Raw genomic sequence first — 27828 nt, 5'->3', positions numbered from 1 at the left:
AACCACAGAGGAGCAGCACTACTGTGCCACTGCTTTGAGATTTATGAAAAGGTAATTTTATAAAAAAAAAATCATGAATAAGGTAGAACCACATTTGAAGGGTTTGCAGTGGCTACCCAAAGTATGTTAAATTCTGAGGAACCTAATGATCAGCAAGAACTTTTACATTTGCAAATAAAGCTAAAAGCATTTTAATCAGGTTTGTTAACAGAACAATGAAAAGAGGACTTATACCAAATACTGCTATGGCATGGAAAGGTGTTTTCAGATAAACCAGGGGTACTTGGAGATTATATATGTAACTTTAAAATAAAGGACAATATAACATTTTTTTGTAATCGTTATGAGTATGTGACGAGTGGTACAGGAGGGGACAGACAAGATGCTTGAAAACAATATTATTGAATGCAGTCTTAGCTTATGTAATAATCCCCTGCTAGTGGTATGTATGGTTACCAGAGGAGTCAAGTTACTCCTAGATGTGTATACATTGAATAAATGCATAGAAATGGAATGAGATAGACCAGTCTGCATTGACAAATTACTATCAACATTCATATAAGCACAGTACTTTAGCTCCATGGATTTGATCTTGGGGTTTTGGCAGGTCAAGATTGATGAAAATTTGAGAAAATATACAGCTCTTTGTACAAAGATAAGTCTTACCAATTTAAGGTATTACTGTTTCGATTAAATATTTCAGCGTTCATATTAATTAGAGCTTTGGATGTGGCATTGGGTAAGGATCTACTAAAGGAGTTAATTATTCATGTAGATGATATATTACTGGTATTAAAGATTTGGAAAGAACATTGCAATCTATTATCAAGAACTTTGGAAAGATTTACATTAAACGCAACAATTAAGCCGGCCGCTGGTGGCCGAGCGGTTCAGGCGCTACAGTCTGGAACCGCGCAACCGCTACGGTCGCAGGTTCGAATCCTGCCTCGGGCATGGATGTGGGTGTTGTCCTTAGGTTAGTTAGGTTTAAGGGGAGTTGGAATGCCGGAAAATGGAAAAAATTCACATTTTCAGTTTTTAACCTTATAACTTAATTTGAAATTTTCTGCTTAAAATGGTGCAAAATTTGTTAAGAAATTCCAATTGGAAGTATTTTTATTTAATTTTTCAAAATTACATGTGCGCCCAGCAAAGTTACCCATCTTGTGATTTGTACACATTTAAATCTTCGCATTTCCGAAAACATTACATATAGAAGGCTGTGGATTTCACTCTTCAGTTGTAGAATCTTTGATCCTTCCATAGGTACCATTGTTTTTACGACTAGCTGTGTTTATTGTTCAGTTTTTGATCTGTGAGTGTTTGTTTTGAGCCTCGAGTTTAGTTTGTCGCTCATTTGGAGTTTGTTATCTGTCTTGTTTTGACTTTCAGTGGTGAGTGCGTAGTTTCTACGATGCCTAGGAGTGCATCATTATTTAAAAAGCGAAAGTTTCGCGGTAATAGATTTACAAATAACGTTTGTTCAAGTGATTCTGCTTCAGCACCTGTTGATGCTGGTGAAAGTTCTGACGTTTGTACAGCTGAGATGTGTGAAGGAGACACGCCCACCAGTGCATCAAAAAAGAAGTTATCAAACTGTGCAAGTGAAATTACAGATGAAGCTTCTAATGAACAATATGTTTTAGTCGACTTTCCTGTTTTTACTGAGTTTATGAAGAAATGTTTGTGTTGTAATCTTTGTGGAGGTTCTTTTGATATGAACATAACAAACTCTATAGGACTTTCCTGCAAAATTGCTATAGTTTGTGCCAGTTGTGAAAATGAGACCTGTTTTTGGAGCTCTAAAACATGCAGTAGCAATTTGTTTGAGAGTAATATCAGGCTAATGTATGCAATGAGAGCAATTGGTAAAGGACATACTGCTGCTCAAACATTTTGTGCCATAATGAATCTTCCACCTCCACCTGCTAAAATTGACAATTACACTGAAGTGATAGGAGATGCTGTTCAGTCTGTAGCAGATTTATCAATGAAAGCTGCTGCCAGTGAAGCAAAATATATAAATGAAGGAAACCCAGATATCCCTGTTGCTTTTGATGGAACCTGGCAGAAAAGGGGTCACACATCCAAAAATGCTGTTGCTACTGTTACTAGTGTGGACAGCGGTAAAGTTTTGGACTATGAAGTGCTCACTAAACATTGTTACCATTGTGCATCTGGTAAGAAAGAAGCAGCTCACATATGTAGCAAGAATTATGAAGGTACGAGTGGAGGCATGGAGGCTGCCGCTGCTGTGAAAATGTTTAGCAGATCAGAAAAAGAACGGGGAGTATTTTACACAAAATTCCTTGGAGATGGGGACTCCAAGGCATACAAAAGTGTTACAGAATCCATGCCATATGTCAATAAGACAATAACTAAACTAGAATGTGTCGGTCATGTTCAGAAACGAATGGGCACTCGTCTAAGGAAACTGAAACAGAATCTGAAGGACAAAATTTTGTCAGATGGTAAAACCATTAGAGGTCGCCTGTCAGATAAAATTATAAATGAATTACAACAATACTATGGTATGGCAATAAGAAATAATGCAAATAATTTGCAGGAAATGAGACAAGCTGTATGGGCCACATATTTACATCGATCATCAACTGATGATAATCCTCAACATTTTGCTTGTCCAGATGGTCCTCAGTCATGGTGCAATTATAGAAAATCTCAAGCTACTGGGGATCCTTATCACCATAAAAATTATATTCCATTGGCTGTTATGGAAGTAATTAAACCAATATATAGAGACTTGGGGCATCCTGATCTTCTGCGAAAATGTCTTCATGGTTGTACCCAGAATCAAAACGAGTCGTTCAACAACCTCATTTGGACTCGTGTACCTAAGAATGTATTTGTTGGGATAAAAACATTGAAATGGGGAGTCAGTGATGCTGTTATTTCATTCAATGATGGTCATATGGGTAGGCTAAAGGTCATGGCAAGGCTCGGCATTGCTCCTGGTATCAACACCATCAGAGGTCTTCAGCTTCTGGACAGCGTGCGAGTAAGGAAGGCTCAGTATGCAGCTGAATTTAATACAAAAAAAGCAAGGGCAGCAAGGAGAAGAAAGCTTCTAGGTGAAGAAGAAGAACTAGAAGATGACCCTGATTACTCTGCTGGACACTTTTGATAATAGAATAAAAGGTATTTGTGAATTTTCATAATAAATTACTTTAATCGCATTTTCTGGCATTTGACATTTTTAGTGTTACATGTACCTTTATCTCATAAACCACTCAACCAACAACATTCAAATTTTCAGAAATGCTGCAAAACAGTTCAAAGAGGCCACTGAACTAGAATCATGACAAGAACTGGCTTATTCTCTGAACTAGGGAAGTTTATGTTATACTTTTTCCAATAAAAAATGGCTTAATGGTAAAAAATTCATAAATACTATACCAACAAAAAGAAAACATTGGTTCTAGTTCAGTGGGCTCACAATATATGCTGAAAACCTCTGCCAGAATTTCAAAGTTCTGAAGATAATAGTTCCAAAGAAAAAGGTACACAAAGTTAGCAAATTTAACATTGGCGAGATAGGGCATTCCAACTCCCCTTAAGTAATTCTAAGTTCTAGGGGACTTATGACCTCAGCAGTTGAGTCCCATAGTGCTCAGAGCCATTTTTTCGTAACAATTAAGCTTTCTAAATCACATTTCAGCAGAGAAGAGTTAGAGTTTCTTGGACAGTTGGTAGGCACATATGGGATAAAACATTATGCAAAACAAATATGGGCTATCAAAGACTGTCCTGAACCAAGGGATGTGAAGCAACAATAGACTTAGCATGGTTTTATAGGTGGTACATATGAGGGCAATATATTAATGATGCAAGGCTATTAATACCTCTCAAACAAAAGGCAAAATGGATTTGAAGTGAAGAGCAATCAAAAGCATTCAGTAATATCAAGTTAGCGTTGGTAGAGCCACCTATCTTAAGACATCCATGTATGGAAAAGCCTTTTAAAGTTACTACTGATGTGTTGGAATATGGAATTGCTTGAAAATTATACCAGGGAGAGTGGGATCTGACATAAGGAGACCACAGTACGTTTGTGTTTGCCAGCAGAGCTCTGAGCAAACATGAGTTAATTTATACTACAACAGAAAAAGAGATATTAGCCATAGTACAGATTATAAAGAAATTTCAGACTCTGATTTAGGGATCTAAAATCATAATTTATACCTGCCATCAAGCCCTGACCTTCTTAATGGAAAGTCATCCATTACATAGGAGGAACTTTTCTTACAAGAGAATAACATAGAGATAAAGTACATAAAAGGTTCACAGAACATGGTTCCTGTTGCACTGTCATGCCTACCTCTAGGTATGAGTGACATCATGAGAACCAGTGTCTTGGAATAACATTCAATATAAATTTTTTGGCTGTAAGTTCTACCAATAATGATGTTTGGGACTTGGTGGTGAAAATAAGGCAGGATATAACTGATGATTCTTATTTTAAAGATAAGATGTTAACCATGAAACAAGGTGGGATTATTAAGGATAATGAAGGTGAATGGATAATATATGATGATGTTATGTTTTGGAGAATAAGAACTATAAGACTTTTTTGGAGAGTGTGTATATCAATGACCATGGGGACAGAACTTATTAAGTTTATCCATAAGGAATATGGACACTTTGGAGTGTGTACGTGCATCAAGCACTTGGTCAGATTCTATTACTTTAAGGTTTTAAGTAGAAAATTAGTATAAGTTTTAAGGTTCTGTGAAGTATGCCAGAAAATGAAAGACAATAACCAATCTGTAAGTTTTAAATTGTATGCTATAATACGAAAAGTATTACATGACCTTACTACAGCTGAATCTTTTGGCCAATTTCCAAGGATTAGAGGAGGAGTAATATATATTTTTGTATTGGTTGTGTGCTGGTTGAAATATGTAAAATCGTATCCCATAAAACATGCAAATACAGAAGCAGTGATTTGCTGTTTGAGAGAATATTTCAAAAGTGTAGGAAAACCCTGCAGTACACTAAAAGATAATGGCCCACTGTTAGTCAGTCAGGTGACCAACGAGTTTTTGATGTGGGAAAGGAGTGCTAATCTTGCAAGTTTTGCAGGAGAGCTTCTGTGAAGTTTGGAAAGTAGGAGAAGAGGTAGTGGTGGAAGTGAAACTGTCAGGATGGGTCGTGAGTCATGCTTTGATAGTTCAGTCAGTACAGTATTTGCCCACAAAAGACAAAGGTACTTCATTCAAGTATAGGTCTCACACACAGTTTTAATCTGCCAGGAATTTTTAATTTTTATTATGACTAAAGACTACGTACATGAATTTTGGATATTCAAGGTGCATTCAAGTTCTAAGGCCTCCGATTTTTTTTCTCCGGACTAGAAAGAGATAGAAACCTGCGCATTGTTTTAAAATGAGGCCACGCTGATTGTCAATACATCCCAGAGATGGCAGCACCGTATGGCAGATGTAATTTTACCGCCAGCGGCGAGGATGAGAACTGTTTTAAATACTTAAAATGGCGATGTTTTCCTTACTTGAACAGCGTGCAATCATTCATTTTCTGAATTTGCGTGGTGTGAAACCAATTGAAATTCATCGACAGTTGAAGGAGACATGTGGTGATGGAGTTATGGATGTGTCAAAAGTGCGTTCGTGGGTGCGACAGTTTAATGAAGGCAGAACATTGTGTGACAACAAACCGAAACAACCTCGGGCTCACACAAGCCGGTCTGACGACATGATCGAGAAAGTGGAGAGAATTGTTTTGGGGGATCGCCAAATGACTGTTGAACAGATCGCCTCCAGAGTTGGCATTTCTGTGGGTTCTGTGCACACAATCCTGCATGATGACCTGAAAATGCGAAAAGTGTCATCCAGGTGGGTGCCACGAATGCTGACGGACGACCACATGGCTGCCCGTGTGGCATGTTGCCAAGCAATGTTGACGTGCAACGACAGCATGAATGGGACTTTCTTTTCGTCAGTTGTGACAATGGATGAGACGTGGATGCCATTTTTCAATCCAGAAACAAAGCGCCAGTCAGCTCAATGGAAGCACACAGATTCACCGCCACCAAAAAAATTTTGGGTAACCGCCAGTGCTGAAAAAATGATGGTGTCCATGTTCTGGGACAGCGAGGGCATAATCCTTACCCATTACGTTCCAAAGGGCACTACGGTAACAGGTGCATCCTACGAAAATGGTTTGAAGAACAAATTCCTTCCTGCACTGCAACAAAAATGTCCGGGAAGGGCAGCGCGTGTGCTGTTTCACCAAGACAACGCACCCGCACATCGAGCTAACATTATGCAACAGTTTCTTCGTGATAACAACTTTGAAGTGATTCCTCATGCTCCCTACTCACCTGACCTGGCTCCTAGTGACTTTTGGCTTTTACCAACAATGAAAGACACTCTCCGTGGCCGCACATTCACCAGCCGTGCTGCTATTGCCTCAGCGATTTTCCAGTGGTCAAAACAGACTCCTAAAGAAGCCTTCGCCGTTGCCATGGAATCATGGCGTCAGCGTTGTGAAAAATGTGTACGTCTGCAGGGTGATTACGTCGAGAAGTAACGCCAGTTTCATCGATTTCGGGTGAGTAGTTAATTAGGAAAAAAATCGGAGGCCTTAGAACTTGAATGCACCTCGTATGTGGAGAAATGCAGTGCCATATTTGTGAGAATTTGTTTATATTGTGAAATATTTAATGAAAGGCATGGAATTGTTTAGTCGCTAATTAGACATTATATGAGCATAGTAAACCTGATTTTTGATTGATACATATAGGTGCTTATGGATAGCGATTAACACTGATACTTGTACACTTACTGAACTGTAGTATACTACTGCTGTGAATCCTGTAGCATGCTAAACAGTAAATTTATGTTTTCCATTAAATTTGGGGTTGTATCTATACTTCATATGGATGGTACTCAGGGTAGTTACTCTTTGACACATGAGAGGATGCCATAGACCTGGTAATGTCAAGATAACACAGATGACACAGGAATGATTAGATGTAATTTTAGTTGTGGACAGCATATCACATGAAATACTAATGTAATGAATCTCGTATGATATGCTGCACACAGTGAAATTATTGGTTGCATTACATACAACTTAACTAAAGCATAGAACATTTTGATTGACCTATTCTTGTCCAGGACTATTTCTACCTTTGGGCGAGATTAGGTGGTAGCCTAGAACAGCAAAATTTTAGGGGCGTCAAAGGACAGGAAACTATTTTCAAATCAGACAGCAAAAAAGTTGAGCAAATAAAAATAAAAAATGCAAAAGAGGAAAAATTAAAATGTCAACCTACTTTCAAAAGTGTACAGAGCAGTTACTTAATAAGTCTTTACTTACTTTGACAAAAATAAACACATTGTCTCTACCTACCTCAAAACTAAAGCAGCCACCACTGAGTACAAACCGGAAATAAACATGACCTTGATTCATCTATGTCAAACACTGGAGAAGGCCTCATGTATTGTGTTGCAGTCATGTTACAACTTGATACCATACATCTCTCAGTCCCTCTATTTGTTTTTGTCTCTGGAGATCATTGTCACACGTTGCTTGAATTGTAGTCTGCACCCAGAAAATGGTGATGTCTGGTCAGCTTAGTTTAATTATTAAAAGTATAATCGGAGAGGTGCATTGTTGTGCTGTTGGGCGCTGGTGGTGGTGGATTTGGGGGGGTGGGGGTGGGGGGGGGGGCCAGATACTGGGGAGACCAATGACAGTAAAAAATAGGAGCTGTCATTTTTCAATTCTTGCCTAGGGCAGCAAAACACCTAGCAATGGTCCTGTGCTCATTCTACTACTGAAAGGAGCTTTGATTTGATCAAATGAGATATTTCAATTCTGTAAAGCCAGAATTAACTTGTAATGTATATAAACCTAACATTGCACTGTCAGGAAAGTTGATTATAAATCTTAGGAGATTATCTGCCTTCATACATGAAATTTGTTTTGTGTTATATTCATTGATTATGATGCTTATCTTTCTTTATATTAAGTTCTTTATTGTTAATAAATACCACCTCATATTTTATGATTTTGTTTGACTGCCAATTTACTAAATTTAACACTTCCATTTCAGCTACTCATTTCATAATTTGGCTATTTTGTCATGTTATAGGGAAAACTGTTTCTGTGTACTAATCCTAGGAATGTATTTTCTAGGACAATTTGATGGTGACTCAATAAGATGAAAGACTACCACCATTATACTTGAACAGATGGGGAAAATTAAGGAATTGTGATGAAGTAATGGACAGCTGAACACAGAATAAGAACCATGAATGTTGCAAAGGAGTAATAAGAAAATAAAACTGTGTGTCAAGAAGAGAAAAATTACCTACTGTAAAGATCTGTAATTTTTATTAATAGCAAAAAACCTATTTGCTTATTTTTTTAAATTATTTTATTATTATTATTTTTGCAATACTTTTATTTGAATGAATTTATTAAAATTTTATTGCAGTCTGCCTCATTGGAGCATATTGTTCATAGAGTCCCACCCATAAATTTTTATGTCTGGAGTTGCTGACAGGTACTGTCATGCAATCAAACCTAAAGCACATTAGGAACCTTTAGTGGATAATGATCATTTATAAAATAATAATAATAACAGTAATAATAATAATTTGTGTAAATCAGTTATGTGTAAACAATACAATTTGTGAACTACTGCTTTCATCTGATATGAATTGAACAATTTTATAGATACCGTAATTAAGAAAAAACATAAATATATTAAATGTATACAGTTGTTTGAAACAATGTTCTCACTTATTTTTTATTATCTTTGTAAAAACTTATTTAAAGTAAATGTTCCACTGCCAGCTTCTTAAATGCCTAAACTCTTTGGTTACAATGATATTATCTCTGTTTTGCTTCCTTGCACTTAACGGGTAGATATGTAATGTTAGGGAGTCATTTGGAATTGGTTGTAAGAGAGAGAGAGGCCCATTTGCAGAGTCACAGGGAGTCATATTTCTGTGAAATTTGGTTTATCATTTGAAACAGTTTGCTCATTTACCATGAAAAATAAAGAAGACAAAACTTAGGGGAACACATTATTTATGATCAAGGGCTACATTGATAATTCAAATTTAACTTCAGATAGAATTTCTTCAAACAGATGAAGCCTGTGCCAACAATGGTACACTGAAGGAGATAGTGATGGCAACATAAAAGAAGGTAAGTACTAGATGTTATAATTTATCAACACAATTTAATGCTAAAAGACAAACATATATAGAGTTGTTACATCACTGGAAATATAATCCCTACTAAAAGATCATTTCAACAGGTTGAAAAAGGAAAATAATTTATTTTCAATATAAGTACAAAAGAATTGTAATAACTGTTCTGGAGTCTGGATAACTTTTCTCTCAGTTGTAACACTATCACAGCTTTCCTGTCCTTTTTTCCTTTAGAAACCTTGAAGCAATTCCCCCCTTCCCCCTCCACCTGGGATATTATAGTAGTAGCATTCCAACCCAAGATGCTGGAGTTGGTGGTCATTTGTTTGTGAAGTGTGCTTCCCCCCCCGGTGTGTGTGTGTGTGTGTGTGTGTGTGTGTGTGTGTGTGTGTGTGTATGTGTGTATGTGTGTGTGTGTGTGTGTGTGTGTGTGTATGTGAATGGTGTGTGAGAGTCTCTCTTTTACTGATAAAGGCTGTGGCCAAAAGCTTTATGTGAGTGTCTTTTAACTGCACCTGTCTGCAACCTGATGTGCTTTCTTTACAGTAGCAATCTGTCTTTTGTCCATTTTTAGTACTAGCTGAAAATTACCATATATTTAGTGTCACTGGAATGACATTAAAGCTAAACTTGAATCCACATGAAATCTGTCAGTAACTATATTACCACTTTCACACCAGAAAACAGCAAAATAGTTTCATGCTGTTTGTTAATGAATTGTTTATATATTAGAACATATAGGATTTCCATGAAGGAAAATGTCCTTGCTAATTTCCTGTTAAATACTTCCGCACACATTCATCACAATCCATTGTTTTCTCTATAATAACCTGAATTAAAATATTTTATTATATGTTACACGTTGAAATTTGAACACATACGTGCTGCTGAAGTACTTGCATGTCTGCCGTTCATCCAGTGGTCATACCATCCTGCCCAGTATTCCATGACCATTGCTGGTTTATCTGGCTGTAATTCTCTCAGTATGTTAAGCTGAACCTCTGGGAAGAACTTGAAGTTTGCTGTCTGTAACACTGCCAGCACAATGAATTAATACACTGCTTTTCTTAAACGTTTATTTACAGGTTTCATGTGACACTGGAAAGTACGCAAACAAGCATACAAATAATGGAATAAGTAAAGGTAACCACTAATTATGTAGCTGGGACACTGGGCAGCCAATTGGCACATAAATAGGACTGAAAGATTGCTGTGCTTTTGGACAGTTTACTTCTTCACAGATAACTTACAAAATCATACACACGTACACCCATGGCTACATTATCCTGACCATGCACATTGTTCTGAACACTATAGCTCAAGAGCTCAGTAAAGATTTCAACCTTGTTTATGGGCCTGTCTACTGCTCAACACCTTAGCTTACTCCTTCCATCATTTACAGTGTCATAACATCCCTATACAATGAACAACGCTGGTGACTAACACAAAACCTGTTTAGTGTTACTATGGAAAAAATGATATACTGTATCTGGAGATTAAGTGACTGACTCATAATATGATTTAACTTTTTTTATATTTTTATGGTAGAATCAGATGAATAGAATAAAATAGAATAGAATATTTTTATTAGCCTTTCAGTATTTTTCATACAATTGGCTTCATCAAAGTTTACAGAGGGTTTTAGTTTCAGTACAATATTCAAATAGTTACAGAAAGGGGAGAAAAGGAACTAAAGACCTTTTCTTCAGCATTATGTAAAACAATGTTTTATACAGTAATTAAATACACACATAAGAAAAGAAACACAGTAAATAACTAGCTTATATAATATCAAAACATTTTCTTCATAACTTAGGTAAAACATATATTTTGATGATTAGTTTCTAAGAATTCTTCAGTTGTATAGAATTCGTTGTTTTTTAGCCAGGTTTGCAATGTATTCTTATATTTAGTGGTACTGTACGAGCTGAGCATGGTAACTTATTGAAAAATTTTATGCTTAAATACTTATAGTTATTATGGACTACAGCAAGTCTTGTGGAAGGCAAGTCCAGCAGGTGACTGTTTCTTGTACTGTGTGCATGCACATCACATCTCATGTTCAATTTTTTCAGATTTTGTCTGGCAGATATTAGACAGTTATATATGTACATGCTTGGCACTGTCATTACGCCAAGAGATTTAAAATAATTTCTGCAGGACTCTCTGGGTCCTAGCCCCCCCATGCACCTGATTGCTTTCTTCTGCCATCTGAAAATACATTCAGCCCCTGGGGAGTTACCCCAAAGCAATATTCCATATTGCAGTTGGGAATGAAAAAAAGCATAGTATGAGTAGAGTAGCAATTGCTTGCTCACACTGTTTCTTAATTTATACAATAAGAAAAGTACTCGTGCTAGTTTACTACATAGATAATTGGTGTGTCCTTCCCATGAGAGCTTTTGGTCTATGATTAGCCCAAGTAATTTCACTGTTTTGTTTCCATTTTTAGTTACTTTGAGATTAAATATTATTTCTTCTGTTTTTGTTTGATTTATGCACAGCTGGTTAGCCTGACACCAGTAATTAGCCATTTGCATCATTTCTCTATTTTTGTCCAGTACACTCTGTAAGTTCTCTCCTGCACTTATTAATGTCATATCGTCAGCATATAGTATGTTCTTACATGGTATGTAATTCGAGAAGTCATTAACATAGACAATGAACAGAGAAGGTCCAAGAACAGAGCCTTGGGGTATTCCTCTTTCTATAGGGAGTATTTCTGACCTCTGCCTATTTGCATATACAAGTTGTAACCTAATGCTTAGATAAGATCTGAATAGTCAGAGTGTGTCATCTTCAATGCCATAGTATTTTAACTTTTTGATGAGTATGTCATGTGACACCGAGACAAAAGCATTACTTAGGTCAATAAGTGTTCCAGACATTGATACCCTTTTTTCATACCCTTCATAAACATTGCTTACCAAAGCTTCTACTGCTTTTACGGTTGATAGGTGTGACCTGAAGCCAAACTGTTGTTCATTTAAAATTTTGTTGGTTTCAAAATACCTGTATATCTGCTTATGCACACAATTTTCTACTAACTTGGATACGATTGGTACTATTCAAATGCGTCTGTAGTTATGTGGGAGGTTTCTTTCACCTTTTTTATACACAGGCAATGTAACTGTGAGCTTAAGACAGTCGGGGAATATTCCTTCATCAAGTACTCTGTTTGATAGTGAGAGAAGTGGCATTTCAATTTCTTTTGCTATACATTTAATGATGAGATTACTGAGTCCATAATAATCTTCTGTTTTGGAATTACTTAATTTGTTTATTGACTTATGAATATCATTTAATGTGATTCAGGTCCAAGTGAACTTCTCACTTCTTGTCTGTTTTGCACAAGTGAGCAATGCTTCTGCATCAGAGGCAGAATTGATGGGTGGGGTGGTGACGCTATTTACAAAATATTCATTGAGAATATTGCAGTCAATAGGGATACTCCTTTCTTTATTGGTATTATTTATTTCCCTTTTAATGACAGTCCAGGCAGCTTTACATTTATTTTTAGAATTTAAAATGAGCTTATCATAATGCATTTTTGACTTGTTTTGATGAGCCAGTGATCATCTGTCAGTAGATAAAAAGAGGAAACGAAAAATCATTGTTGTATCTATAAAATCTACCAAGTTACTATCTATGTAATGATAAAAAAAGAATAAAATCATAACTAAAAGCATATGCTGCAACAGTTCCCATTATGTTGTGTGACGTGCATTGTGAAAGCCTCATATTGTTACCGGTATGTCATAAAATGTAAAAAGTAAGATAAATTATTGTTACTGTATCAGTATTGTCACCAGAAACAAGAATTTATTCATTTTATTTTGCCAGAGTCCTTCACAAATAAGAAATTTCTCAGAATTAAAAAAAATATATATAATAGTTGTAATTTTCAAATATATTTAGCTTTATCAATCACAAGACTTCTTTCCACTGACTCCCAACCTCAACTCTTCTGTTGTCTCTCAGGCATTATGTAGTGCAGTTTTGTAGACTTCATTTTTTAAGCCAAGTTAAGAACAGCCATGGACAGGTTTGAGACACACTATCTATGAAATGTTGGATACACTTTTTCTTGCATTTATGCACAGCCTTATATTTGTTCAGAAATTAATATTCTCCCCTTTTTTGTACAAGATTAAAATAATTTTTAAGTAAATATGGACGTCCTTGCTTGCATTCGGCACTGAGATATTTGAGATAATGGAGAAACTGACATTGAATAATCAGAGTGCCTAACACTGTTCATGCTGCCTGATGAGACTTAATTGATAATATTACTGGTTTCCCATTCCTCCTTGGTGTACAGCGAACATTTCCTTCACTGTTAATGAAAACTCAATATATAGCATTATGTGCTAGATACTTAGTGACAAGGATGTTTTGAAGCCGTCAGATACTTGAGAAGATATTTTATATGAATGTGTCTTTGATGCAAACTGACAGTGTGATATGCCATCCCATCATTTTCAGCGATCAAAGAAGATAGCAGTCCATCTGACTATTTTCTTCATGTAAAAATCTGACGTAAACTGTGCAACAACTTCTCAAAAGTTTTGGTTATAACTTCAAATTACATCTTGCCTTATATGGTAGTATAGACATAGATTATTCAGTATGGACATCAGATTATTATAATCTTAGTTTTGCTGTTCTACCCTAGCAGTAGTATTTTCTAAGAAAATGTTACATCATTACAGTTGCACAGGAAGAAATCTTAGATACAGTAGGAATGACAGTGAATCTGAATTTTTTGGTATTGATGGTCCCCATAACTGTTCTGCAGAACCTTGATGTAACTGTCCAGAATCTTGCACTTCAGCAAATATAAGTACCACCAACTTCATTGTAGTTGCTGTTAGTTCATCACAGTAAGAAAAATTTGAAAGAGATTACGGAATTCTTGAAAACTTGGCATGAGGAGAAGATGAGTTTCATTCATTTATGTATGTATTTGATGATTTAACTTCATTATAGAAATTTTAACTAGGCAGCGATCATGACACTTCTAGCAGAAGACCTGTAAATAAGTTTCAATGGATCATTTGTCCACAGATATTCTTTTAATAAATGCAGTTTCCAGCAAAATAATGTTTCAATAGCTGTTATGGTAGATTTTCAGAATGTTTCACTTCAGTGATAAATCTGCCAGTGTTGGAAGAATAAGGCTGTTAAAAATTAAGTGTCTTGTCAGAAAAGTTTTGTAAGTAATTGTACAGTGAGTTTTATCCATTTCCAAACCTTTTCATTGATGAAAACCTATTGTAGTGGAAAAGGCAATAACAAACAATTTTTTTAAATTGTTTGGCCTACTAAGGACCACATGAAAAAACTTGCGATTTTTTCTTTTCTTAAATTTCTTTATTACTTCTTAATTTCCATTTCCCATTCTCATATTTTGGTCCCAAAATTTTCCTGATTATTATCCTTTCCTTCTTTTTTGTTTCACCTGATTATACTTAACAAAAGGCATTCTGGTTTAATGACGGTACTATAGTGCTGAATTTTTGCATTTATGGAAATAGATTTCTTGTTATACATGTTTTTTGTTAGCTGAAAAACCACCTCCATTTTCCTTGCCCTTTATAATAAGTCGCCCTCCTCTAAAATTACCTTTTTTATATAGAGATAACTGGTACCACATATATTATCGGTTCTTGCATAGGTTAAAATTATCTCTGCTGTTTCATTAAAAGAGTTCATATGATTTTGTATATGATGTATTATATTTCAGGCTAAACTGTATAAAAAAGAAATTAATGTGTTACAACTGATATGTACTAAGATTTAAAATTACTCTTCTTTCAAAAATATTTGAAATTATGAAATTTCTGGTATACTTAAAATTCATACTATTAATTCTACAATCTAACTCAAATTATTAAATTGATTTCTAGATTTATTTATAAAATAATGATATAATTTGGTGAAGATTCTTTTTGGTAAAGAAAGTTTTTAAACTATTTTGCTTTGTAAACTCTTTGGAATAATGCGAGACAGGCAGAATGTAAGTAGTGGTGGGCATGCCTCTGATGGAAGTAGAGGTTTTCTAAGTTTGTCACCAACAATGTAATTATTGGTTGTTTTTTTTTAATGTGTAAAATGTAAAAATGGTGTGACATTGAAAGAGGTGACAAAGAATAAAATTCAAACATAGTGCAGGAAAATCTTCATCAGTTATTTATTCATCAAGAACCTACAAAATAAAAATTTCAGCTGCAAGAATGTACCCCTAGACAAGACTTTGAGCCATCAACAACAACAATGAGACAATGAAGATAAATAAAAAGTTATTCTTTTGTATATGTTACAGCTCTTGAAGCTTTCAAAATTTGTGCAAAGAATGAGAATTTCAATGGTGATGTGTGGGAGGGTAAGATTACACCCTGCTAGGTTAGCTTCTTTGTGTAAAGCACTTGGTTGTATTACTTCACCTACATGTTTAAATTTTGTAGCCTTTTTTATTCTATCATAACCATTTTCCATATATTTCAGTGCCTCCTTCACATCTGCCATGTACTCTGTTTTTTCAAAAGACATATGTGGGCCTGCTTTTGAAGCTGTGTTTCGTAGGAGATTTATCTGCTTTGTTGCATCTGCTACAGATTCAGCAAAGATGGCAAGATCATCTGCAAAAGCCAGATAATCAAAATTCTGATTATCCCCTTTTCCCCCAACTGTGATTCTTCTAATTCCTTCTTCTTCTGTTCTTTTCCTCCATCCCCTGACTACCTTTTCTGACACACAATTGAGCAGCAATGACGACAGTCCATCTCCCTCCCTTACGCCAGTTTTGATCTCAAAAGCCTTGGAGGTTTTGTCTAACAATTTGATTTTGCATTTTGTATTTGTTAGTCTATTTTTCATGGTTGCCACTGATATGTTGTCAGCTCCAAACTCTTTTAAGGTGATGAATAATGTTTCCTGTCAGTCAAATCATATGCTTTTTTGAAGTCTACAAATGTTATATAAAAGCTTTTAGGTCTCATTCTTCTGTACCTTATTATGAATTTCAGATTTAATATTTGTTGCACACAGGATTATCCTTTTTTAAATCCTGCTTGGTACTCTCCTAACTGCTGATTTACCCCCTTTTGTAATGCTTTTGATAGAATTTTATAAGTCACTGGAAGAAGTGATATCCCTCTATAGTTGTTGGGGTCAATTTTACCTCCTCTTTTGTAGACTGAGTGAACTAATTTTGTTTCCAAACTCCTATTTTAGTTTCTGTTTCCCAGACTTTTTGAAAGACTGCTTGTCTGTTCCCACACCTGAACTTTCCACATATCAGCAGCAACTGAATCTTCCCCTGGGGCCTTATCATTCTTCACATCTTTAATGATATTCTGGATTTCATCCATACTGGGTGGTTCTGAGTTTGTGTGAGTATATCTTGGATTTTGTGCTGAAAAGTTTTCCCTTGGTTCCTCACAATTTAACAATTTATTGAAATAGCTTGCTAATGTTTCATAGTTTTGTTTGTTGCTTAGGGCTAATTTTCCATCTTCATTCTTGGAGCACAAGGTAGGTGGTTGGTATGTTTGGAGATCTTATTCGAAAGTTTTATGGAAGTGTGTAGTACTGTTTTTTTGAAAGTCTTCTTCAATTAGTTATAGCTGGTTTCTTTCTAACTTCCTTTTGACTGCTCTTATCATTTTTCATGTCTGAGACCTTTGTTGTTTAAAGCTGATAAAGACATCATTTCTTTTTATGCAGTACCATTTGTGCCAGTTTTATACACAGTTATGCTTTTTCAGACTGTCATTCCACCATCTGTGTCTTTTGAGTGGTGCTACATTCAGGGCTGTTTTCACTAATTTTATTTTAATTTCCCCCTAGTCTTCCAAGTCCACATTAGCCCCTCCTGAAAGGCTTGTTTCTTCACTTTCAAAGTTTCTGTATATATTTTACGAATGCTGTGTCCTTGTCTGGGAATCCTTGTTTGTGGAATAAATTTAATTTTTATTACAGCTACATAGTGATCTGTTTCAATGTTTGCACCCTTTCTAACCTTTATTTCATGATTTCTTTTTATTGTTCAAAGATATAGCTACATGGTCAAGGTAATATTCTCCTAGGTTTGTATTATGTGCTCTCTGAGTGTTCTGGGTTCCTTAAAATCTTGAGGTTGACACCTCTGCACAGTTCTATTAATCTTTCCCCATATTATTATTATTATTATTATTAATTTTTCCCCAGATAGTCTCCAACAGTTTTCCTGAACTTTCTTTCTTTTTCACCCTCCCTTACAAAATTTTAACATTCTTCAATGAAACCTTTGATAGTTTGTATCCCTGTGACTCCCAGAGGCTTTCAGCTTTATCTGATTCCTTTTATTGCCCACATTTATTTAAGCATGACAATTTATTAAGGTGTAAGCCTCATTTGTACATTGCAGAGTAAGAACTGAGAGCCTTTCACGTGGGAAATAAAAATTACTATTGTTCTGTTCATGATAAACCTTGTTCCTAGATGTGGAATGCCTGTTACCATCAGATTCGTGCCTTTATTTCCTTTGAGAATCCCATATCCCTCTAATTCTATGACATTTTCATCAGTGAATCTAGTTTCCGGAAGAGCCAAGAACTGGTATTCATCTAATACTTCAATTTGGAGAAATTACCATCATTCATAATCAACTTGACATTCTTGTTGGGAAATTAATGGGTGCCAGGTCACATAGTCACATACAAAACAGATTGTAGAGGTGGTGGTTTTTTGTTTTTAAATCGGGTACAGATGCTGACTGAATGCCACCCATTCTCTCTTATTATGTTCAAACAAATGAGTTTTTTGCTTTTGTCAGCTAACAGTCCAGGTCACAGAACAACTGCCTGTAAACCTGTCTGTAAGACTATTAATGCAATACTCACAAACCCTACATGGAATAGAAAGAGTGGAAGGACTAAATGTAAACTTTCAGCATATAGCTGAGACACTGAGTCATTGACAAGCTCAAAACCAAGACTGAACTTGTAGCTAAGCTTTCAGGTAATGTCCTTCCTCAGAGAAAAGGGCTACACACACACACACACACACACACACACACACACACACACACACACACACAGCCTCAGTGAACTTCAAGCATGTCTCTTCATTCCTTAGTAATTTCATACCCCACTTCGTTGTACACTTCCTGACTCGTCTCTTAAACTTCAGTCTACATCTGCTCCTGGATATGGCTTACAATCTAATATCTAATTTTAAAATCTCGGCCTGACCATGATGTAATCATATTGGAATCTTCACATAGCCTCAGCCTTTTCCAAGAATGTCTCCTCCTCTTGTGATTGTTGAACAGAGTATTCGTTATCACTAAGTGAACTGTATTGCAGAACTTAATTAGTATTTCTACTCTGTGCTGCAGCTCAGCTTAGCCATGAGTTCATTCTTGTTTAACACTCTGATTGCCACAAGGCAGGCACAGTACATTCTTATAATTTATGCTGTGTTCTCAAAGATGGCCACAGCAGATCCTCACACCTAGTGCTATGGCCTGGTGCTGAAGCATCCTCATCACCCAGCATGCAACACAGTCAAAATGTTAAGTGTCTGTACTCATTGATAACTCTACCAGACAGTGAATAGTTACTTTTACTTCTTCCACTGCTTGTTTGCAAGAGTATATGCAACACATCAAAATTACTTTTTTTTCTTTCTTGAGTCATTGGTCCCCTAACTAGTTTGATGTCACCCACTATGAATTCCTCTCCTCTTTCAACCTTTTCTGCAGTCTCTGTCCTCAATTATCTGCTGGGTGTATTCCAATCTCTGTCTACCTTATCAGTCCACCTAGTTTTCAGCAGTCTTCTGTAGTACCCCATCTCAAATGCTTCAGTTCTCTTCTGTTATGATTTTCCCACAGTCCTTACTTTGCTATGATGCAATGCTGTTCTCCAAACATACATTCTCAGAAATTTGTTCCTCAGATTAAGGCCTCCGTTTGATACTAGCAGACTTCCCTTAGCCGGTATGCCCTTTTTGCCAGTGCTAGTCTGCTTTGTATGTCCTCCTTGCTCCATTCATCATGAGTTATTTTGCTGCCTAGATAGCAGAATTCCTTAACCTCATTTACTTCATGTTCCCCATTTCTGGGGTTAAGTTTCTTGCTGTTCTCACTTCAGCTGCCTTTATTATTTTTGTCTTTCTTCATTTTACTCTCAATCTTTATTCTGTACTCATTGGACTATTCATTCTATTCAACAGTGTGATGAAGCAAGATGGGATATTTTTACTTCCCCATATGTTTTCCCATCTGCCCCCTTAAAACTCTTTTATTCAATTTTGAATTAAATACCATTAACATACATGAGTATAATCTGCATTTTCATAAAAGAGAAAGGTTGGCCCTCAGTTTTAAAGAATATAACACCAGATCTAATTTTGTGATTAGTTTTATGTATGTAATTGGTTTTCTAATTTATTTTGGCTATTCCTAGTTCATATCTTCTGTTATAGGGTGAAATCAGTAATTGTTTCATAACTTAAATTCTATTGCTGACATATAAACAAATATAAATTCTGTACTGATCATAAACATTTGGAGGAAAAACTAACAGTATTCTTAAAGGACTTATTTGGCTCTATTCGAAAACATGTTAGCAAAGTCAGCACTTCATAAATTACAAAGTAGGTAACAGTTTTGTCAAAAGTATTGTTTATGAAACTATATATGTTAATTTCATCATTTAAACAAATAATTCAGCTTAACCCTTGTAGTAGAAGAAACTGTTAAAAACACACAATTTTTTGATATATTCAGTTAATTTAATGAGTCAAGTTTTAATTGTAATTTCTGTAAATTTAACTTTGAGCAATGTGTAGTTTCGGCCCCTGTTATTGTGAGGATATATAAGGGCCCAATTTTTGGTCATGAGACAGTCAGTCCATGGCTGAGTTTCAGACATGAAACCTGTGTGCATTAGAACAACAACAATGCTTCAACTTAACCATGGAATAAGTATTAAACAATTAGGCCATGTGTAGAAACAATGACAGTGTCTGCTCAATACATACCTTTCTGTTCTTCAAGAACTGTGAACTTCGTGGTTAGATTTTACTGCTCATAGATGTTCAACAGAAAACCATTGTAGCAGTATGTGGAGGTTTGCCTGCAAACTATTAATGAGGCTTATCGAAAGTTATGCAATAGAGCACTGGCCATATAACTGTGTATTATTAGGGTGTTGTGAACAATGAAATTAAATTACTGTGAAATGCAACTGTGCACCTTTTGGTTACATTATTTACAGTAGTCAGTGTCGGAATCAACAACTCATTTTTCAGCAAGTGTAGCAACACAGTATGTTGACACTTAGAACGACAAATGAAGAGATAAAGCAGGCAGAAACACTACAACAGATCCTGTAATTCTTCTTCACTTTCATTGAGGATAGCAATGTCATCAACAAATCTTGCCATTGATAAACTTTCACTTCAAATTTTAAACCTACTCTCCAACTTTTCTTTTATTTCTTTCATTGCTTCTTTGCTGTATAGACTGAACAGAAGGGGCGAAAAACTGCATCCCTGTGTTAAACTATTCTTAATCTGAGCACTTCATTTTTGGTCTTCCAGTCTTATTGTTCCCTCTTCATTCTTGTATGTATTGTGTTACCCATCTTTCCCTATAGCTTATCTCTATTTTTCTCAGAATTGTGAACATCTTGCACCATTTTATTATCATATGCCTTTTACCAGTCAACAGATCTCATGGATGTATTTTGATTTTTCTTCAGTCTTGCTTCCGTTACCATGTGCAATGTCAGACCTGTCTCTCTAGTACCTTTACCTTTCCTAAGGCCAAGCTGATCAACATATAACAGATCTAAAGTTTATTTTCCATTCTTCTGTACATTATTCTTGTCAGCAACTTTGATGCATGAGGACTTGTTGGCTCTTGCAATCTTTGGAATTGTGTGGATGATATTTTTCCAAAAGTCTGATGGTATATTGTCAGTCTCATACCGTCTACACACCAACATGATCACGCAATGATTTTAGAAATTCTGGTGGAATGTTATCTATCCCTTCTGTCTTATTTAATCTTAATATGTCCAAAGCTCTTTTAAATTCTGATTCTAATATCAGATCCCCTATCATTTCCCTGTTAATTATTGTTTCTACTATGTCATCAGAAAGATCCTTCCCATTAGAGATGGATTAAATGTACTATTTCCACACATCCCCTCCCCCCTCTGCATTTAACAGGGGAATTCCCATTCTACTCTTAACACAACCACTTTTGCTTTTAATTCCACTGAAGGTTGTTTTGAGTTTTCTAAATGCTGATTCACTCCTACCAACAACCATTTATTTTCTGATTTCTTCATATTTTTCATACAGCCATTTCATCTTAGCTTCCCTGAACTCACTGTTTATTTCATTGCTAAGTGACGTATTTCTATATTCCTCAGTTTCCCTGAACATTTTTGTACTTCCTCCTCTTGTCTGTCAATTAAAGTATTTCTTCTGTCATTCAAGGTTCTTCACAGCTACTTTCCTTGTATCTAAGTTTTTCTTTCCAACTCCTGTGATTGCCCTTTTCAGACATTTCCACTTCTCTTCAACTGAATTGGCTACTGAGCTATTTGTTATCACAGTATCTATAGCTTCAGAGAACTTCAAGCATGTCTCTTCAATCCTTAGTACTTCAGTATCCAACTTCTTTGTGCACTGATTCTTCCTGACTAGTCTCTTAAGCTTCAGCTTACTCTCCATCATTATTCAATTATGAGTGAGTTTACATCTGCTCCTGGGTATGCCTTACAATCCAATATATGATTTTAGAATCTATGCCTGACCATGACGTAATCCTATTGCAATATTTCCATACCCCTAGCGTTTTCCAATTATATCTCCTCCTCTTGTGATTCTTGAATGGAGTATTTGTTATTGTCACTGAAATTTATTGCAAAACTCAATTAATATTTCTTCTCTCTCATTCCCTCTACAAAGGTGATATTCTCCTATAACTCCTCCTTTTTCTCCTTCCCCTACAACTGCTTTCCAGTCCCCCATAACTTAGATTTTCATCTTCCTTTACATACTGAATTAGCTGTTCAGTACCATCATATACTTACTCTGTCTCTTCATATTCTTCTCTTTTATTGGCATGTATACTTGAACTATTGTTGTTACTGTTGATTTGTTGTTGATTCTGATGAGGACAAACCTATCATTGATCTGTTCACATCAATTCACTCTCTGCCCTACCATCCTATTCATAACAAATGTTGTTGCTGTTGTGGTCTTCAGTCTGAAGACTAGTTTGATACAGTTATCCATGCCTCTCAATTCTGTGCTAGCTCCTTCATCCCTGAATAACTACTGTAACCTACATCCTTCTGAATCTACTTACTGTATTCATCTCTTGGTCTCCTTCTATGATTTTTATACATGCCCCCCCCCCTCCCCCACATTTCCCTCCAGTGCTAAATTGGTGATCCCTTGATGTCTCAGAATGTGACCTACCAACTACTGATCCCTTCTAGTCAGGTTGTGCCACAAATTTCTTTTCTCCCCAATTCTATTCAGTACCTCCCCATTAGTTTTGTGATCTACCCATCAAGTCATCAGCATTCTTTCAACACCCCACTTCCAAAGCTTCTATTCTATTCATAATGAATAATACCCTCATTATACCATTTTCTGTTGCTGTTGATATTAACCTATACTTGTCTGACCAGAAATCCTTGACTTCTCTCCACTTTACTTTCCTGGCCTCCACTGTATTCAGATTGAGGTCTTTTCAGACTCCTAGCTATCCTTCCATGTTCAAACTTCAGGCATTTCATGACACAACACATAGAACATCACACTTTTATTGGTTATTCTATATTTTTCTTAAGTTCACTTTCTCCTTGGCAGTTCCTTCTCGGAGATTCCACTGGAGAACTAATCTAGAATGTTTTGCCAATGGAGAAATCATCATGACACTTTTTCAATTAAAGGCTACATATCCTGTGGATACACAGTATGTGTCCTTAATGCAGTGGTTTCCACTACCTTCTTCATCCTCATGTCATTGGTCATTGCTAATTCTTCCACATTTTAGGAGCAGTTTCCCATCTCAAGGCTAGGAGAGTGCCCTGAACTTCTGTCTGCTCCTTGCCCCCTTTTATGACACCATTGACAGAATGAGTTTGGCTTCTTATGTCAGAAGTCTTCAGCCACCATTGCTAATGATTTTTATTCAAAATTTAAGGAACAGTGAGGTTCAAACCCAGGACCCAGGACTTACTGATTAATAGTCAAATACATTATCCTTGTAAAACAGGGCATAAACTAAAATGGTACTGAGCACAAATGAATGTGTATTAGACAGAGAAATGCTACAGACTACTCATTTTATCTGGATCTGTTTGTTTTTGTTTCTCATTCTTTACAGTGGATACTAACAGGACAAAATATGCCAAAGGTAGAATTTCAGCTGCCTTTGGTAAGAGAATTTTTTGAAACTTAATAAGAAAAAACACAAGCTATCATAGGAAGATGCTCTGATTAAGAGAATCCTCTGTTATAGTATGGTCTTCAGGGCTGATTGCATTCTTTTTTCCCTGCTATTACAAACTGAGACCAGTCTTCCAATTCTTTGCCCAGGAAATCATAGGAGAAGTGTGTGCTAATACACAGATACTAAGTTCACTCAAAACAGGAAGTATAGCAAATGGCAAATACCATCCCAATGTGTTAAATCTGTTTAACTGCTGATTACATACCAGATGGGTCTTTATTGTGCAGAGATTAGTTGAAATTGTTACTGTTTCAAGTGAGTTAGGGAGTGTAATGCCTCTACCACTGTACTGTAGGCAGCAAATAATGTGCTACCATAAATACATGTTCATCCATATTCATGTGGATTCAAATATTAACATACCACATATGACAAAGGAGAACTTACAAATATATCATTTTAATCACTGTGACTGAGGAAAATTATATTATAGTTACCTCCATCCAAGGCTCCACGATCACCACTACGACCTGGGGTATCAGATGTGAAGAATAATCCATCAATCCCATGACTGATGTACAGGTCACGTAAAAATTCCAGATATCCTTTATCATTGGCACCTGTTCCTCCATATTCATTTTCCAGCTAAAAGAAAAAAAACAAAGTCATATCATCTGTTAAAATACATGAAATGTGGTTTGACCATACATGCTGTCATAGTTCTGCTATGCATCCCCACAGTCCCATGAGGAATATATGCTATGGTAGCCCTCCAATCTTCATCCATGAAGCAGGTTTCTATGTGAAAATGCAGGGGTTGGATTTGAAGAAGTGGGTGTCAAAAGAGGGCATGCATTGTATTAATGGACATCTAACTGAAGTCAATGAAGCAGCTGGGAATCAAATGCCAAAGCAGCTGAGGCTGGCCAAATGCTCTTTCTAGAACTTTGGAGAATATTCTACAATGTTATAGGATTTTCCTGCGAGTCCAAGAATTTTCCATAATTTTATAGAACTTTCCATAAGACTCTAGAATTTTCCAGAACGTTCTTGAATGTTCTGTTATCCTGTTGTGATTTGAATACTTTCAAGCTCAGAGTGGTATAGATATGTGATGATGAGACATATGCATCAGTATACATTTTGAAATCAGTTAGAGCAGATCAAGAAACGTGAATGTTATAAAAAGTTAAATAAATTTGAGAGTATTGCTTAAGGTAGCAAACAGTGAACTAATTCAATTTTTATGTGTTAAATAATAGTAACATTTTACAGGATACCAAAACATAAAAGAGGAGGAGATTTTGGCAGTGGTGAATTGGAAAGAAGTAAACAGGAAGAAATTAGAAGAAACGAAACAGATGAAACGGGAGAAGCACTTTTAAATTCACAACAGAACAGAATGAATAGACTGAGAGAATAACTTAGGAGATGAATAATGGGATGACATTAGTGAAGAGGATCAAGGGAGACATTCAGCATGCAGTCACAGATAAACTGCTGAAGAAATGATACTAAGTGATGAACTAAGTAGAGTTTGGAATAAAAATAACAGCAACTGCAACATTATTGAATTGAGAGACATTTGTGAAGAACAAAACATTGGTATATGAAAAGTGTAAAGTAGAAGAAGTAGAGATAACAGTTTGGCACGTGAAGCATTCTGTTATGATCCCACTAAAAATTACAACAAACTCAAACACATTGTCATTGGCAAAACTGAATAAGTGTGTCAATTCTGAAATGCCAAGAAATTTATTAGAGGAACACGAGAAGTGTGTTCTTGATGCTCTATAAGGAAATGAAGAATGACAGAGTACTTTATTTCAAGTTAGTGTATCACTGAATATCAAAGTGGAAATAAGAGTACTTAAGAGCATGTTTGGGCATCTAGAAGTATTTTTGAATATGAAAATTAACATTTTTATGGTTTTTTTACATGTTCATTTTTATGATCTTCTCAAGTGATCTTGAATGTTCTCAGAAAATACAATGTCTGGTCAAAAATTTGGTAACATTCATAATTTCACACCAGTGGTATGCTCGAGTGAAATGTGGTGTGCATCCCTGCATATGGCTGTGTTTCATGTGTAACTACTGGGAGTTTCACTGTTGTATGTCTGTTAGTGATTGTTCAGTGCTGTATTGAGTAGAATGTTGTGTCACAACGTTTGCAAATTCTGAGATGGCAGAGTTAGAGGAGCAATGTTCCTGCATTAAATTTTGTGTGGAACACAAGAAAACCTTCACAGAGAACTACCATATCATCCAGGAACCCCATGGTGATGAGTGCTTAAGCTGTACTTGGTGTTACAAATTGTTCATGTGGTTTAAAAATGGCCAGATGGAAGTCAAAGATAGATGCCCTTCAATGTCTACTGATAAGGCTCATGTCAGAAATGTCAACAAAATTGTGTGTCAGTCAAAGACTGATTGTCTAAGAGATTGCAGAAGAATGTAACATTTCAATTGGATCATGTCATGAAATCCTGACTCTGCATCTTGGAATACATCATGTTGTCACCAAGTAACGGCTCTTGAGTTGAGACCAGAAAGGCCTTCACCTCACAATCTGTGAAGAGCTTTTGAATCAGGAAAATGAGAACAACATATTCCTTAAGATAATCATAACTGGTGATGAGACATGGGTCTATGATTATGATGTTTTGACCAAGGTTCAATCTTCGCAAAGGGTGAGGAAAGGTTCTCCAAAACCAAAAAGCTCATCAGATCAGGTCAAATGTCAGAGACATGTTGACACTTTTCTTTTATGTTGAAGGATTAGCTCATCGTGAGTTCATGACACAGGAACAAACTGTTAATTAATGGTATTATCAGGATATGTTGTAATACCTCCTAGAAAATGTGAGAAGGGAACAGCCTGAAATGTGTCGAGACAATTCATGGCTCTTGAATCACAATAACACATCCACACATTCATCCCTGTTGGTACATGACTGTTGTGCAAAAAACAAATAACTTTACTGCTTCATCCTCTGTACTCTCCATACCTGTCCTCTACCGACTTTTCTTTAGCTCCAAATGAAGATTTTCAACAATAGATGAGGTAAAAGAAAATTCACAGATGGTGCTTTGCGCGATCTAGGAAGAGGTGTCACAAGATTGCTTCCAGAAGTGAAAATGGCTTTGGGAGCAGTGTATCAATTGTGGAAGAGAGTATTTCAAAGGAGATAATGCACAATAAGTAAAAGGTAAGCGTCAAAAAATTTTGTGCGCAAAGTCTGGCAGTTTTTGAACAGACCTTGCAAATGAAAATAAAGACCAGGAGAATCAGGTCTTTTTCAGTTAGTGTGTCTACATCCATTCATTTATATTAGATGGGTAAACTGAATATTTAATGCGGATGTACCAAAGTGCATCGGGGGAGAAAATAAATTTTATGGTGCAATGTGACTAAAAGTGAAGAGGACATATTATGAGGCATCAAGGAATTATCAATTTCCTGATGAAGGGAAGTATGAAGGGAAAAAATGTAGAGGGAGACTAAGACGTGAGTTCAGTAAGCACACTGAAATTGATGTAAGTTGCAGTATTTATGCAAACATGAAGGCAGACTAACAAGGAGAGCTGAACGAGAGCTGCCTTTGGACTGAAGACAACAACATGATACAAATAAGAAGACAATTTATTACTTTAAAAAGAATTCCTTGGTACTTTAAAAACACTTATTGGCAAGGAACTCATATTATTAGCCAATACACAGATTGTAACAATACTTAAAAAATGTATTTTTGTGCAAACATACACATTTTAATTGGAAGAATTCCTAATGACATTATCAAATTAAAAGCAGAGTAAATTAGAATATCAATGGTATTTACAGTATTTGTTGCAAAATTATAGTGCAAGTCATTTATGAGATGTCATATTTTGAAAAGTTTGTACAGTGACACTAGTTTGTGCCACTCAAGCTGAGTACTTGCTTCGTATGATGTTCTGTTTGCTTACAGTGTGCTTGTATGTTCCTTGAGTGCAATGCAGCTTGCTAGCCAGTTAATGTCTGACAGAACAAACAGTAGGTCATGAGTGGATGATGGGATTTACCAACCCAGAAAAAGCTGACATGCTCATTGTGTGTGGAGAGTGTAGGAAGAATGCAATTCGTTGTTGTATGGTGTATGCAGCAAGATA

At 36.0% G+C, this 27828-nt stretch overlaps 1 protein-coding gene across 1 annotated transcript in view; it reads right to left on the bottom strand.

Moving 5' to 3' along the window:
* The window catches only part of LOC126194667 (beta-galactosidase-1-like protein 2), a 161389-nt gene that overhangs the window by 52937 nt on the left and 80624 nt on the right, over positions 1-27828 (bottom strand). The window contains exons 5-6 of the mRNA XM_049932868.1: positions 24174-24321; positions 10088-10240 (exon numbers count right to left, since the gene is read on the bottom strand). Of these exons, the coding sequence (XP_049788825.1) occupies positions 10088-10240; positions 24174-24321 (301 nt within the window). The remainder of the gene's footprint in view (positions 1-10087; positions 10241-24173; positions 24322-27828) is intronic.

The sequence above is a fragment of the Schistocerca nitens genome, chromosome 7 (genome assembly GCF_023898315.1).
Source record: "Schistocerca nitens isolate TAMUIC-IGC-003100 chromosome 7, iqSchNite1.1, whole genome shotgun sequence".
Taxonomy (NCBI): domain Eukaryota; kingdom Metazoa; phylum Arthropoda; class Insecta; order Orthoptera; family Acrididae; genus Schistocerca; species Schistocerca nitens.
Note: the sequence above shows the minus strand (reverse complement) of the source record. Positions and strands in the feature narration are given on the sequence as shown.